Below are 17027 nucleotides of genomic sequence, written 5' to 3'. Positions count from 1 at the left end.
GGTGAATGCACCAATTTGTAAGTCGCTCTGGATAAGAGCGTCTGCTAAATGACTTAAATGTAAAATGTAATGTAAATGTATACTGGACTATACTGTACTGGACTGCACTATACTATACTGGACTGGACTATACTATACTATACTGGACTGGACTATACTGGACTGTACTATACTGTAATTTCCTGTTCTGGATTATACTGGACTGGACTATACTGTACTGTTAATAAACTGTACTGGACTATACTATGCTTGACTATACTGGACTGGACTATACTATACTGTACTATACTGGACTAAACTGTACTGTACTGGACTATACTGGACTGAACTATACTGGACTGCACTATACTAAACTGGACTATACTATACTGGACTGGAATATACTTGCCTATGCTGTATTGGACTATACACTACTGGACTGAACTATACTGGACTGCACTATACTATACTATACTGGACTTTACTGGACTGGACTATACTGAACTACACTGGACTGTACTGAACGTTGCTGTACTGAACTATACTAAACTATACGATACTGTACTGAACTATACTACTACTATACTGGACTGTCCTGAACTATACTGGACTGAACTATAGTAAACTGGACTGTACTGAACTATACTATACTGAACTGTACTGTACTGAACTACACTATACTGGACTGTACTGAACTACACTATACTGGACTGTACTGAACTATACTATACTGGACTGTACTGAACTATACTATACTGAACTAAACTGTACTACACTATACTGGACTGTACTGAACTATACTATACTGAACTGTACTGAACTACACTATACTGTACTGCACTGTACTATACTATACTGGACTGTACTGAACTATACTGTAGTGAACTATACGATACTGGACTAAACTATGCTATACTGGACTATGCTGTACTGGGCTATAGTGGACTGAACTATACTGTACTGAACTATACTATACTGGACTGGACTGGACTGTAATGTACTATACTATACTATACCGAACTATACTATACTGGACTATACTGGACTTTACTATACTGGACTATACTGGACTATACTATACTGGACCATACTATACTGGACTATACTGAACTATACTATACTATACTGGACTATACTGGACTATACTATGCTGTACTGAACTATGCTATACTTGACTGTACTGAACTATACTGAACTATACTATACTGTACTGTACTGAACTATACTGTACTGAACAGAACCAGTGCACAAAGAGGTGAAGGCCCTGTGCACAGCAGTGCATCTTGTTCAAATTGCTACTTCTGGCAGAAAAAACACACACCTTGATAGACAATGGCCGACTTCAATTCTTACAGTGATGGAAAAAAGTATTTGATGCCCTGCTGATTTTGTATGTTTGCCACTGACAAAGAAATTATCAGTCTATAATTTTAATGGTAGGTTTATTTCAACAGTGAGAGACAGAATAACAACAACAAAATCCAGAAAATCCATGTCAAAAATGTTTTATTTTTGTTTGATAAATTGCATTTCAATGAGGGAAATAAATATTTGACCCCCTCTCAATCAGAAAGATTTCTGGCTCCCAGGTGTCTTTTATACAGGTAACAAGCTGAGATTAGGAGCTCCTAATTTGTTACCTGTATAAAAGACACCTGTTCACAGAAGCAATCAATCAGATTCCAAACTCTCCACCATGACCATTACCAAAGAGCTCTCCAGGGATGTCAGGGACAAGATTGTAGACCTACCCAAGGCTGGAATGGGCTACAAGACCATCGCCAAGCAGCTTGGTGAGAAGGTGACAACAGTTGGTGTGACTATTCGCAAATGGAAGAAACACAAAAGAACTGTCAATCTCCTTCGGCCTGGGGCTCCATGCAAGATCTCACCTCGTGGAGTTGCAATGATCATGAGAACGGTGAGGAATCAGCCCAGAACTACACGGGAGGATCTTGTCAATGATCTCAAGGCAGCTGGGACCATAGTCACCAAGAAAACGATTGGTAACAAACTACACCGTGAAGGACTGAAATCCTGCAGCGCCTGCAAGGTCCCCCTGCTCAAGAAAGCAAATATACATGCCAGTCTGAAGTTTTCCAATGAACATCTGAATGATTCAGGGGACAACTGGGTGAAAGTGTTGTGGTCAGATGAGACCAAAATGGAGCTCTTTGGCATCAACTCAACTCGCCGTGTTTGTAGGAGGAGGAATGTTGCCTATGACCCCAAGAACACCATCCTCACCGTCAAACAAGGAGGTGGAAACATTATGCTTTGGGGGTGTTTTTCTGCTAAGGGGACAGGACAACTTCACCGCATCAAAGGGACGATGGATGGGGATATGTACCGTCAAATCTTGGGTGAGAACCTCCTTCCCTCATCCAGGGCATTGAAAATGGGTTGTGGATGGGTCTTCCAGCATGACAATGACCCAAAATACACGGCCAATGCAACAAAGGAGTGGCTCAAGAAGAAGCACATTAAGGTCCTGGAGTGGCCTAGCCAGTCTCCAGACCTTAATCCCATAGAAAATCTGTGGAGGGAGCTGAAGGTTCGAGTTGCCAAACATCAGCCTCGAAACCTTAATGATTTGGAGAAGATCTGCAAAGAGGAGTAGGACAAAATCCCTCCTGAAATGTGTGCGAACCTGGTGGCCAACTACAAGAAACGTCTGACCTCTGTGATTGCCAACAAGGGTTTTGCCACCAAGTACCAAGTCATGCTTTGCAGAGGGGTCAAATACTTATTTCCCTCATTAAAATGCAAATCAATTTATAACATTTTTAACATGACTCTTTCTGGATTTTTTTGTTGTTATTCTGTCTCTCACTGTTCAAATAAATCTACCATTAAAATTATAGACTGATCATTTCTTTGTCAGTGGGCAAACGTACAAAATCAGCAGTGGATCAAATACTTTTTTCCCTCACTGTATTTGTAAAATTGCACTGTGCAGAATAGTGCATAGAAACGAAGCTTTTGGGACCAGTCTGTAAACAACAATGGCATGCTGATTCAAACATGCTCTTATCTCGCTGTGTGGGAGGAGTCTTCTTCATTTTGTTTTTTAATAAACCTGGAAATCTAGTTATTGGTTTTGATTTAATTGTGTCTTTAAAGCCTTTGTAATTAGTATTCACAATGTGTTTTCAGGGTAGGAGCACTGCTCTAGGATCAGTTTGACATTTTCAGAATGAATAAAGACAGATTAGCACTCCTACTCTGAGACACTTTTTGAATACAGGCCCAGACCCAGTGCATTGATACCAAGACTAAGGCCACAAGGTCTACTTCTACTTCTCATATATTGTCTATATTGAAAGAAACAATATTTTATAGGAACTGACTTCCATCTGTATCCTCTGTGTGTTCAGGGGGGAGGTCCACCTCTTCATTCTTCTCATCTAAAGGGGGCTCCTGTGATGGCATGACTGGATCCTGCCAAGAGAAGACAGGCAAATAGCTGCATGTGGTTTGAGGCTGCTTACAGAGCATCCTGACTAGGTCCTTGGAGACACTGGGAAGAAGAGGCTTCAGTTTTTAGAGGTTTTCAAGTTGATAGACATCTTAGGCACATGGAGGTATCTTTTCAACATATTAAAGAACACAGAAGTTGAGAAGTCTGGATGTTTCTCGCAACAATGCACTTAAATTAATAATTGTATGCGGTTCTAACCATGGAGGCATTGGCTTTTCAAAGGGGATCAAAGTGTTTGTTGATAGAGCATTGTCCGATTGCAGCCTATTAGTACATCCTGACTATTGACCTGGGTTTTCGGCACCAGGTTTATTGTAGTCCAGCCTTGGATTCCTGGCCTCGCTCACATTGTTCTGATTGGCTGTCAGTAGATGTAGATGTTTCTAAAACAACCACCCCTTCCATACGTCTTCAGAACTGCAGAATAAGCTCATTTACAGTGTTAGCATTGCTAGGAAACGCTATTTTGAAAATGTATAATTAGGAAATAGTTTTTATTTTGATATAATTTGGCTGAAATGACACTTCCCCATGTGGGCACCAGTGAAATGTATTGGCTTTCGGTTTCGATTATCCGCCTCTGTTTGAATGTGCCTATTCCAATTGTTGGGAGGAGAAAATGGCTTGGATACCCATTTTCACATTTACATATTAGTCATTTAGCAGACGCTCTCACCCAGAGCGATTTACAGTTAGTGCAATGCTCTTAAGATGGGCGGGGTGGTAGTTCCTCTTGCTCGTAGGCAAGTGCAATGGTATTGTAGTGGATGCGAGCTTCGTGGAGTGTGTGGAGAAGTGGGCTGACATGGAAGAACTTGGGAAGGTTGAGTTCTGGATAAGTTGCAGGGGTTTGATGGCACAATTGGGGAGCCCAGCCAACAGCGAGTTGCAGTTGTCCAGATGTTATAAGCATGAACCTGCAGGAGCGAGTCACTGCTTTGATGTTCGCAGAAAACGACAGGGTGTAGTCCAGGGTTACGTCAAGGTTCTTTGCACTCTGGGATGGGGACACTGTAGAGTTGTCAACCGTGATGGAGAGGTCTTTGAGCAGGCAGGCAGGCCTTCCACGGGAGGAAGAGCACCGCCACCCGGTCGAGGTTGAGCTTGAGGTGGTGGGCCGACATCCAAGCTGAGATATCTGCCAGGCATGCAGAGATGTGTGTCGCCACCTGGGTGTTAGAAGCGGGGAAGGAGAAAAGTAATTGAGTGTCATCCGAATAGCAATGATAGGAGAGACCATGTGAGAATATGACGGAGCCGAGTGACTTGGTGTATTGAGAGAAGAGGGCCTAGAACCGAGCCCTGGGGGACACCAATCACAAGAGTATGTGGTGCAGACACAGAACCCTCCACCTTCTTTTAGCTTGTCTCTGACAAGAACGTCAACAGGCTTTCATACCGAAGGTGAGGTGAAAATCTGGTAGAGGCTAGCTCTAATCGTAATGCTTCTTTCTGTATGTTAGCAGTCTGTCACTAGAGATCAACCTCGTGATGTTTCAGTATACGGTATACACTACAGTGTGGATGTGTCCCAAATGGCACACAATTCCCTATGGGCCCTGGTCAAAATGAGTGCACTAAATAGGGAATGGGGTGGCATTTGAGATGCAGATTATATCTATTTGCAGTGGATTTGAAACTTGCCCATAGCATGTTGGCTGGAGTACATTGCCAACTATTTCTCATGAAATGACAGAGCAGTATCTTGCTCTGTTGGCTAAGGTAGTTGGCTTTGAGTTATATACAGTATGTGTTGTGCAGAAGATTGCAAGTGTGGGTTGAGTAGGGTTGAGCCTGACTCCCATGGTAAAGCTGACTTTGGGCAGGAGTGTCACTACTGTCAAGGTTCAGGTCATTGGAAACACGAATGTCCACTTCTCAGGTCAAAGGGTGCTTATGCTAAATCTAAGCCTACCGCGTTAGCTGCGCTTGTTCCACATCAGTTCATTCATGACTCATTTCCTCAGGCCCAGGAGAATGTGAAAGTCCATATTGATCCAGACTATTTACCTTTCATTACGGAAGGTTTTGTGTCTATGATAGGAAGTAAAGACCTAGTGCCAGTGAAGATCCTGAGAGACACAGGTGCCTCTGAATCATTTGTGTTGGAGTCTGTGTTACCCTTTTCTGCTGAGACTGATTCGGGGATTAGTGTTCTAATTAGGGGAATAGGTTTGAACACTCTGTCAGTTCCATTGCATAAACTGATGTTGGATTGTGGGAGTGCGTCCTTCGTTGCCTATTGAGGGTATCGACGTTATCCTAGGGAATAACTTGGCTGGTGGGCGTGTATGGCCAGTCGTGTTTCCATCTCTAGTGGTTTCCACTAAGCCGTCATTTGTTGGGATTCCTGATGAGAGTGTACAGAGTTTCCCAGAGGTGTTCTCTGCGTGTGCAGTGACACGTTCTATGAGCCGTGGCGAACTGGTCACTGTGCCGACTAATGATAATAATACAAAGTATGTTACTGTTTTCCCTGTTATCCCGTTATCTGTAACCCGCTCAGATCTAATCAATGCGCAACGAGATGACCCCACGTTGGAAGAGTTGCGTGATCAAATTGTGCCTGTAGAACAGTTGGGAGATGTCGCCCATGGCTATTTCCTCCAAGAGGATGTCCTGATGAGAAAGTGGGTGTCTCATGATAGTTGTTTTCTGGGGGAGGCAATTAGTCAGGTTGTTGTACCAGTTAAGCTTCGTGAGTTGGTGTTGGAAACTTCTCACAGTGACGTTGCTTGACATATGGGGGTGAGGAAAACCTACAATCGCATATTAAGACATTTCTTTTGGCCTAGATTAAAGAGGGATGTTTCTGATTTTATCAAAACTTGTCACACCTGTCAATTAAATGGTAAGCCTAATCAAGCGATTAAACCAGTACCATTGTTTCCTATTCCTGTACTCAGCCAACCTTTTGAGTATCTGATTATTGACTGTGTGGGTCCTCTGCCTCGTTCTAAAAAGGGTAGCAGTTATCTGTTCACTGTGATGTGTCAGACCACTAGTGTAACGGCGTTCGTCTGTTGAATGAAGAAAGTCGGACCGAAATGCAGCGTGTAGGTTACTCATGACTTTAATGAACAGAATAGCGGTACATGAAATAACTGAAATACAAAAACAACAGAACGGAACGTGAAACTAATTACAGCCTATCTGGTGACTACTACACAGAGATAGGAACAAACACCCACAAAATACAAAGCGAAAGTCAGGCTACCTAAATACGGTTCCCAATCAGAGACAACGCGAAGCACCTGACTCCAATTGAGAATCGCCTCAGGCAGCCAAGCCTATACAACACCCCTAATTAGCCGCGATCCCAAATACTACAAACCCCAATACGAAAAACAACATATAAACCCATGTCACACCCTGGCCTACCCAAACATATAACAAAAACACAAAATACAATGACCAAGGCGTGACAACTAGGTTTCCTGCTGCCTATCCTCTCCGATCTATCACGACTAAATCGTTGTTAAAAGCTTTGACTCAGTTTCTCTCATTGTTTGGAATCCCTAAGGTCATTCAGAGTGATCAAGGATCTAATTTGACCTCTAATCTGTTTAGTCAGGTTCTTCAACAGCTCCATATTAAACACAATTTGTCTAGCGCCTATCACGCGCAAAGTCAAGGAGCACTGGAACGTTTCCATCAAACACTTAAGTCTTTGTTGAGAGCTTATTGTACTGAGATGGATAAGGATTGGGAGGAGGGGTTGCCTTGGTTACTGTTAGCCGCTAGGGAAGTTTCACAGGAGAGCACAGGTTTCAGTCCAAATGACCTTGTGTTTGGACATAGGGTGCGTGGACTTTTATCTGTTCTCCAGGATGACTGGAAGTCTCCCGAGCCTCCTCAGTCCCTATTATCGTATGTGTGTGATTTCCGGCGACGGCTGTACGCCGCTGGTGAAATGGCTAAAGAGAAGTTATCATCTTCACAGGAGAGGATGAAGGGCATATTTGATCGCCGAACTGAGCCTCGTCACTTTAGTCCAGGTGACCAGGTTCTTGCTCTGCTGCCAATTGTTGGTTCTCCTTTTCAAGCCAAGTTTCAAGGTCCATATACAGTGGTGCGCCAGTACACTGAGCAAAATGATCTAGTTGCCACTCCAGAACGGAGGAAAGCACACCAGCTGTGCCATGTAAATCTGTTAAAACCCTATTATGCACGTTCCTCTGAGACTGAACAGTGGGATTCTACAGAGGACGGTAAACCTGTTCTTTTGGCTGATACTGTTGTTTCCTTGGGTTCTTGTCGCGCTAGATCTGTGCATGAGGAGGAAGATGTTCCTGGTCCTGACGATTGTATATTGCAGGGTAGATTGAAAAATTCAGAAACACTGGATATTTTAGACAGTCTTCTCACTCACCTACCTGTTGATGGGCGGAAAGAGATGGTTGGTCTGATTCAGAGATTTCCAGGTTTGTTTTCTGATACACCTAAACGTACAAACTTAATAGAACATGATATTGACATTGGAGATGCTGACCCCATTCTTCGTCAGTGGTTCTATAGAGTTTCTTCAGAGAAACTACATTGTCTGGATGCTGAGGTCAAGTACATGCTGGAGAGTAAGATAGCAGAGCCTTCTTTCTCCAGTTGGGCTTCTCCCTGTATCTTGGTCAGTAAACCGGATGGAACAAACCGTTTTTGTACGGACTACCGTAAGGTAAACAGTGTCACAAAGCCAGATTCATTTCCTCGGATGGAGGACTGTGTTGATCAAGTCGGTGCAGCTAAGTTTGTGAGCAAATTTGACCTGTTAAAAGGCTATTGGCAGGTGCCACTGACGAGTAGGGCACGTGAAATCTCTGACTTTATTATACCCTTTTGTCTGTACTCGTATTCGGTTATGAGTTTCGGTCTGCGCAATGCACCTGCCACTTTTCAGCGACTTATGAACAGGGTTGTCGCCGGTCTGACCGGGTGCGCTGTTTATTTGGACGATGTAGTGATATATGCAGATACTTGGGAAGAACATCTGTCCCGTATTCAAGCCTTGTTTGAACGTCTGGCTGCGGGTCGCCTCCCAATCAATCTGGCTAAATGTGAGTTTGCTCAGGCGACCGTTACATACCTTGGAAAAGTGGTTGGGCAGGGTGAAGTGCGTCCTCTTCGGGCTAAAGTGGTGGCTATTGATGCTTTTCCACAACCAACTACTAAAAAGGAGCTGATGCGTTTCTTGGGCATGATTGGTTATTACCGTAGTTTTTGTAATAACTTCTCTACTGTGGTCGCTCCCTTGACAGATATGCTGAAAGCTAAGGCTGTTTACGTTTGGTCTACTCGTTGTCAGCACGCTTTTGAAGATGCAAAGAGGTTGCTGACCTCAACTCCGGTGCTGGCTGCTCCTCGCGTGGATTTGTCATTTACCTTGCAGGTGGATGCTAGTCATGTGGGGGCGGGTGCAGTTTTGCTGCAAGCAGATGTGTCTGGGATTGAGAGGCCTGTTAGTTTCTTTTCCAAAAAGTTTAACAATTATCAGTTGAACTATTCGGTTATCGAAAAGGAAGCGCTAGCACTCATTTGGGCGCTACAACACTTCGAAGTGTATGTCGGGTCGGGGGTAGTACCCATTGTGGTCTACACCGACCATAACCCCCTCACTTTTTTGAGGTCCATGATGTGTCCAAACCAGAGGATAATGCGATGGTGTTTATTTTTACAATCATTCCATCTAGATGTGAGGCACATTCGGGGGACTGAAAACGTGATTGCTGATGCGCTCTCTCGTGCGGCCTGTTCCTAAATGTTTACGCGACTGACCATTGTTTCGTATTGTCATGTTCTCTCTGTCCTGTCTGCTCCCTCCTGGTCTTGTTTTCTTCTTTCCTCTTAAATGTTGCTTCCTGTGCGAAGGTCGCTGAGGTCTGGGGAGGAGGTTGGCTGGGGCAAATTGAAAGTGTGAACACGTAAACCCTCATCAATTTGTGGCGCAGAAGCTGTGTCAAATTGGAACTTAGAGGCTGGTTTGTTATTTTATTTTATTTTTTTATTTCACCTTTATTTAACCAGGTAGGCTAGTTGAGAACAAGTTCTCATTTGCAACTGCGATCTGGCCAAGATAAAGCATAGCAGTGTGAACAGACAACACAGAGTTACACATGGAGTAAACAATTAACAAGTCAATAACACAGTAGAAAAAAAGGGGGAGTCTATATACAATGTGTGCAAAAGGCATGAGGAGTTAGGCGAATAATTACAATTTTGCCGATTAACACTGGAGTGATAAATGATCAGATGGTCATGTACAGGTAAATAAAAAAAGTAAATAAATAAAACAGTATGGGGATGAGGTAGGTGAAAATGGGTGAGCTATTTACCAATAGACAATGTACAGCTGCAGCGATCGGTTAGCTGCTCAGATAGCTGAAGTTTGAAGTTGGTGAGGGAGATAAAAGTCTCCAACTTCAGCGATTTTTGCAATTCGTTCCAGTCACAGGCAGCAGAGTACTAGAACGAAAGGCGGCCAAATGAGGTGTTGGCTTTAGGGATGATCAATGAGATACACCTGCTGGAGCGCGTGCTACAGATGGGTGTTGCCATCGTGACCAGTGAACTGAGATAAGGCGGATCTTTACCTAGCATGGACCTGTATGTAGATGACCTAGAGCCAGTGGGTTTGGCGACGAATATGTAGCGAGGGCCAGCCGACTAGAGCATACAAGTCGCAGTGGTGGGGGGTATAAGGTGCTTTAGTGACAAAGCGGATAGCACTGTGATAGACTGCATCCAGTTTGCTGAGTAGAGTGTTGGAAGCCATTTTGTAGATGACATCGCCGAAGTCGAGGATCGGTAGGATAGTCAGTTTTACTAGGGTAAGCTTGGCGGCGTGAGTGAAGGAGGCTTTGTTGCGGAATAGAAAGCCGACTCTTGATTTGATTTTCGATTGGAGATGTTTGATATGAGTCTGGAAGGAGAGTTTGCAGTCTAGCCAGACACCTAGGTACTTATAGATGTCCACATATTCAAGGTCGGAACCATCCAGGGTGGTGATGCTAGTCGGGCATGTGGGTGCAGGCAGCGATCGGTTGAAAAGCATGCATTTGGTTTTACTAGCGTTTAAGAGCAGTTGGAGGCCACGGAAGGAGTGTTGTATGGCATTGAAGCTCGTTTGGAGGTTAGATAGCACCATGTCCAATGACGGGCCGAAAGTATATAGAATGGTGTCGTCTGCGTAGAGGTGGATCAGGGAATCGCCCGCAGCAAGAGCAACATCATTGATATATACAGAGAAAAGAGTCGGCCCGAGAATTGAACCCTGTGGCACCCCCATAAAGACTGCCAGAGGACCGGACAGCATGCCCTCCGATTTGACACACGGAACTCTGTCTGCAAAGTAATTGGTGAACCAGGCAAGGCAGTCATCCGAAAAACCGAGGCTACTGAGTCTGCCGATAAGAATATGGTGATTGACAGAGTCAAAGGCCTTGGGGGGAATGTGACGACCCTCCCACTTTGTCTGCCGTATTTTCTCTCTGTTATTTCCTTATTAGGATGCTGGTGGGCGGAGTTGGGAGGGTCATCAGCTACATGGGAAACACCTGGGCCCAGTGTCTCCCAGGATAAATACACCACTTCTCCATTCATGGAGGAGACTCTCTCCATGCAGACACCTTTATGGATTTAGTTGTGTTTCTTGGTGGTTTTTGGTTGTTTGCGACAGCATCTTTCAACACCCTGCATTATCACATTCATGCATGCAAAACACTCACTTACACTACTGATTACTGATTACACACACCATTGTATATTTTCCTTAGTTGCTTGTGTTAATAAATATATATTTTGTTATGCCTTATCTCCACGTTGTCTCTCTTTTGTTACGGGCTTTGAGCCGGTTCGTGACACAAGTTTGATCCCCGCTCGGGGCAGAACAGCATTCACTATGTTACAAATACACATTAGAACATCAATAGCAATGTTTAATTCAGACTTTTGAATAATTCACACTTTTGTTATCTGAATTCATTGATTACCTTGATCTTTTACTATAAACAGGTTGGATTGTTCAAATGCAAAACTTGGTTTCAACCTAAAGCAGATAAATATTACTCATTCGCCCTCCCAACTCATTAATTCAGACGTTCACTTAAGTTTATGAAGTATCTATGAAGTGCTTATGAAGACTGTAAATGCTCCAAAAAGCCTTTATAAGCTCACCATATACCTTTGCACTGCAGTTTGTGAAGTGTCTATGTAGTGCTTATGAAGACTTTACGAATGCTTTATAAATAGTAAGTTCTTCCGAAGCTTTGACATGACAGATTGTCCAGAGTACTCACCACAGGACTATAATGAGATTCTATTTCTATGGTACTCACCATATGCCTTTGGCAGGTCAGAGGGACGAGTTTGTGACAGCGCTTATGGACCAGCAGTTTGCAGTTGATACACTTGTAGCCCTGCCTCCCCAGCCCCCATATCCTTTCACTGCAGTGGCCACAGTACGCTTTCTGTTGGGGACAGACAGACGCAGACAGACAGACAGAAAGATAGACAAAGACAGACACAGACAGACAGAGGGGGAGACAGGGATTGTTACACCATCAGTCTGAGCTGATGACAATGGGATGATACGATCGCAGTCATTGATCAAGAATCAATGGAGGCAAGGCAGACACACATGAGGAAAGTGATCATGATGGAAGAAGGGCGGATTTAAGCCTAGGTGGAATCTTACATCAACTGGGAGCATGCTTGTTTGTAGTCGTCATTTTTACTAACAGTCACAGCAAATCATCTATATTTAGCAGCTGTCTATTTACCTCCACAAACTGATGTTGGCATTAAGATTGCATTCAATGAGCTGTATAAGGCCATAAGCAAACAAGAAAATCCTAGTGGCCGGTGATTTTAACACAGTGAAACTGAAATCGGATTTACCTCATTTCTACCAGCATGTCACCTGCGCAACTAAAGGTGAAAAAAGATCAACTTTACTCCACACACAGAAACTCATACAAAGCTCCCCCTCACCCTCCATTTGGTAAATCTGACCATAACTGTATCCTCCTGATTCCTGTTTACAAGCAAAAACTCTAAACAGGAAGTACCAGTGACACGTTCAATATGGAAGTGGTCTGATGAAGTGGATGCTAGGCTACTGGATTGTTTCACTAGCACAGACTGGAATATGTTCTGGGATTCATCTGATGGCATTAAGGAATTTACCACATCGCTCACCGGCTTAATTAATAAGTGCCTTGATGACATCATACCCACAGTGACAGTACGTACATATCCCAACCAGAAGCCATGGATTACAGCCAACATCCGCACTGAGCTAAATGCTAGAGCTGCATCCTTTAAAGGAACAGGACACTAACCCGGACGCTTATATGAATACTCCCTCTGAAAAACAATCAAACAGGCAAAGCAACAAGACAGGACTAAGATCGAATCCTACTACTCATCGGATGTGGCAGGGCTTGCAAACTATCACGGATTACAAAGGGTAACCCAGCCGAAAGCTACCCAGTGACGTGGCTGGCAAATCTCTTCACATACAATTTCAACCTCTCCCTGACCTAGTGTGAAATGCCTACATGTTTCAAGCAGACAACAATAGTCCCTGTGCCCAAGAATGCCAATGTAATCTGTCTAAATGACTATCTCCCCGTAGCACTCACATCTGCAGCCATAAAATGTTTTGAAAGGCTGGTCATGGCTCACATCAACAATATCATCCCATTTCAATTCACATACCGCTCCCAACACTTCCCTTTCTCTCTTGTACAAACGGACCACCGATGTGAGAATGCTGTTCATTGACTACAGTGCAGCGTTCAACACCATAATGCCCTTCAAACTTATCACTTAGCTAAGGACCCTGGGACTGAACACTTCCCAACTGGATGCTGGACTTCCTGGCGGGACGGCACCAGATGGTGAGGGTAGGCACCAACACGCTGACGCTACACATAGGGGCCCCTCAGGGGTGCGTGCTTAGTTCCCTCCGGTGCTCCCTGTTCACCCACGACTGTGTTGCTCCGCTCGACTCCAACACCACCATTAAGTTTGTCGACGATATGACAGTGGTCTGATCATTGACGACGATGAAACAGCCTATAGGGAGGAGGTCAGAGAGGTGGCAGTGTGGTGCCAGGTCAACAACCTCTCCCTCAAAGTCAGCACGCTGAAAATATTTGGCATGGGCCTAGGCGCTATCAAGCTTATCACATCTGTCATCCAGTACACATCAGAACACAGACACTAGGGATGTTATGTCAACCACAGGCATATTGACAAACACATTCAGAGCCAGTTTAATATAACAGTCTGAAAAGAGTGGCACCACAGTCCAATGAATGGTAAGTCCCCTATTTAGAGGATTTGGAGCGGTTATGGACCGGTTCCGACCACCTTTTGTGGCAGGGTAGCCTAGTGGTTAGAGCGTTGGACTAGTAACCGGAAGGTTGCAAGTTCAAACCCCCGACCTGATAAGGTACAAATCTGTTGTTCTGCCCCTGTACAGGCAGTTAATCCACTGTTCCTAGGCCGTCATTGAAAATAAGAATTTGTTCTTAACTGATTTGCCTAGGTAAATAAATAAAAATGGCATTCTGTGAACAATGCAACATCAATTGCTGTGCGTTGTGTGACAGCTCTGGTTGTGCTGTTCTCATCTGATACACAGTGAAATCTGACAACCAATTTGCATAGGGAGCAACACGTCACATTTTCATGCCTATCCAGACAAAGGATTGAACTCCCCTGGCAGTGAACCTGGCAGCTCTGCTTACAATATTACAGTATATATGAAAATGGGAGACTCTAGTGATTGCATCAAACACAGTCTCATCTCACTGTGATTTCTCAGATGGATTTAAGAGCTCTCAACATAAAAAAAATGCAAAATAATTTCATAGAATTTAAACAAGACCACTTTCTCTTGGTCACAGAGGGACAAAATCACCTCGTGCTTAAAGCTGAAGTTGTAACTGGGGAGCCAGGCCCAGCTAAGCAGAATACATTTTTCCACGCAAAAAGGCTTCATTACAGACATAAAAACTCCTCAACTCCGAGCTGAGCTGGCGTGGTTACAGGTGGTCTACGGTTGTAAGGCCGGTTGGATATACTGCCAAATTCTACCCAAAAAAGTCGGAGCCAGCTTATGGTAGAGAAACTAATATAAAATTATCTGGCAACAGCTCTGGGGGACGATCCTGCAGTCAGCATGCCAATTGCACGCTCCATCAAAACTTGAGACATCTGTGGCATTGTGTTGTGTGACAAAACTGCACATTTTAGAGTGGCCTTTTATTGTCCCCAGTATAAGGCAAATGCACTGTTGCTATGGAGAATCCGTAGAGACTCACTTCAAAGCTAAGCTGCTACAAATTCACTGCTCCTCAGCCCAAACTGACTCAGATAGAGAGAGACCGATAGAGAGAATGAGAGGGGGAGAGGGAGTGAAGCAGAGAGAGAGAGAGAGCGACAGAGAGAGAGCGACAGAGAGAGAGAGAGAGAGAGAGAGAGAGAGAGAGAGAGAGAGAGAGAGAGAGAGAGAGAGAGAGAGAGAGAGATAGGTAGGTAGGTAGGTAGGTAGAGAGCGGGAGAGAGAGAGAGGGAGAGGTTCAGAAAAGTTATAAATAAATCAAGACATCCACTTTTTTTGGAAAAAAAAAGAAAATCCCTCTCAGCTCAGCGCAGACAGTGGGTACGTAATTAAGGCACCTGTTCTGAGGTGAGAAACTTTGAAGACAGACATTCACCATCAGGGAATGACAGGCATTCCCCATCAAGACTTTGGGGAGAGCATTTCCATAGCAGATGACAAACGAGGGTCCATAACATATGCCCTTCGTTATTTAAAAAAGCCACAACATCTTCAGATGCTTCTTTGACTCACTAGCTGTGTTCCATGTTCTAAAGACACTAACAAAGCTACAACAAGCTGTGTTTCGTGTTCTAAAGACAATAACAAAGCTACAACTAGCTGTGTTTCGTGTTCTAAAGACAATAACAAAGCTACAACTAGCTGTGTTTCGTGTTCTAAAGACAATAACAAAGCTACAACTAGCTGTGTTTCGTGTTCTAAAGGCAATAACAAAGCTACAACTAGCTGTGTTTCGTGTTCTAAAGGAAATAACAAAGCTACAGCTAGCTGTGTTCCATGTTCTAAAGACACTAACAAAAGGTACAGCTAGCTGAGGAAAGAGGAGATATTAAGGGACTGAAAACTGAAGATGTTAGGTCTACAAGACAAACCTATTTTGGTCTCACTACTAGCCTCTTGCCTCTTCCTCCCTGACTGGACAGTAAAATATCACCCCTGATCAACCTGTATCTATCAAGGAACCCCAAAAAGGTCCCTGGTTGAGTCCCAAAATGGCAGTCTATTCCCTAGGGTGTCCTTTAGGATGCACTTCCTGTTTGAGCCAGCTCACTGTCAGCTCCAAAATGGCTGCTAATCACTAGCAGAGAACTAGGGAAGCAATGTGGAACGAGCCCTATTTAAAGTGCCTTAGTCCGGCATGTGGCTGGCCCTGAGTCAGACAGGTGAAACCAATCTCTGAGACGTCCTTGACTGGCTGGCACAGTGACAGACATTCCCCACAATGCTGTTGGATAATTATATATATTGTTAGCCCAGCTTGGGGAATTTACATTAGATATTCAGTTGTAGTTGGAAAGGAATGGTTTTTTTTCATGTTCAGACAAACGGATTTCTAACAATGCAACAAATATATATCTTTAATGAACATGATGGTTAAATAAATCTACTTTGTGCAATTGAACACAGCAAAGGAACAACTGAACAGCTCTTATGTAAGTCAATCGAACAACAAAACTGAGACAAATTTGTCATACAATTTACCGGACAACATAAAAAAATCAGTTTCTCTCTCTTCTTCTCTCTCTCCCTCTCAATGTCTGCTTCAGTCTCAGTGGAGATCTGTGAGCTGACATGACTGACATGCTTGTTAGGGTTCTACATGCAAGGTGCTAATGAAGTAACAATCTAGACATTATCTCCAGTCAGGGAGCTAATGAAGTAACAAACTAAACAGTCTCTCCAGTCAGAGAGCTAATGAAGTAACAATCTAGACAGTATCTCCAGTCAGTCAGGGAGCTAATGAAGTAACAAACTAGACAGTCTCTCCAGTCAGAGAGCTAATGAAGTAACAATCTAGACAGTATCTCCAGTCAGAGAGCTAATGAAGTAACAATCTAGACAGTATCTCCAGTCAATCAGGGAGCTAATGAAGTAACAAACTAGACAGTATCTCCAGTCAATCAGGGAGCTAATGAAGTAACAAACTAGACAGTATCTCCAGTCAGAGAGCTAATGAAGTAACAAACTAGACAGTATCTCCAGTCAGAGAGCTAATGAAGTAACAGTATCTCCAGTCAGAGAGCTAATGAAGTAACTCAGTCAATCCAGTCAGAGAGCTAATGAAGTAACAATCTAGACAGTATCTCCAGTCAGTCAGGGAGCTAATGAAGTAACAAACTAGACAGTATCTCCAGTCAATCAGGGAGCTAATGAAGTAACAAATTAGACAGTATCTCCAGTCAGAGAGCTAATGAAGTAACAATCTAGACAGTATCTCCAGTC

General features: G+C 43.7%; 1 protein-coding gene across 3 annotated transcripts in view; it reads right to left on the bottom strand.

The window, feature by feature from the left end:
• The window catches only part of LOC124032350 (protein kinase C zeta type-like), a 174357-nt gene that overhangs the window by 83993 nt on the left and 73337 nt on the right, over positions 1-17027 (bottom strand). For 2 of the 3 annotated variants that reach the window (XM_046344687.1, XM_046344686.1), the window contains exons 3-4: positions 11788-11919; positions 3330-3420 (exon numbers count right to left, since the gene is read on the bottom strand). In XM_046344687.1, coding sequence (XP_046200643.1) covers positions 3330-3420; positions 11788-11790 — 94 coding nt within the window. In that variant the 5' untranslated portion in view covers positions 11791-11919. Of the gene's footprint in view, positions 1-3329; positions 3421-11787; positions 11920-17027 lie in introns of those variants that run through there. The other variant, XM_046344688.1, reaches the window with a different exon arrangement.

This window comes from Oncorhynchus gorbuscha, linkage group LG03 (genome assembly GCF_021184085.1).
Source record: "Oncorhynchus gorbuscha isolate QuinsamMale2020 ecotype Even-year linkage group LG03, OgorEven_v1.0, whole genome shotgun sequence".
Classification (NCBI taxonomy): domain Eukaryota; kingdom Metazoa; phylum Chordata; class Actinopteri; order Salmoniformes; family Salmonidae; genus Oncorhynchus; species Oncorhynchus gorbuscha.
The sequence above is the reverse complement of the archived record's forward strand: the minus strand, read 5'-3'. Positions and strand labels throughout refer to the sequence as shown.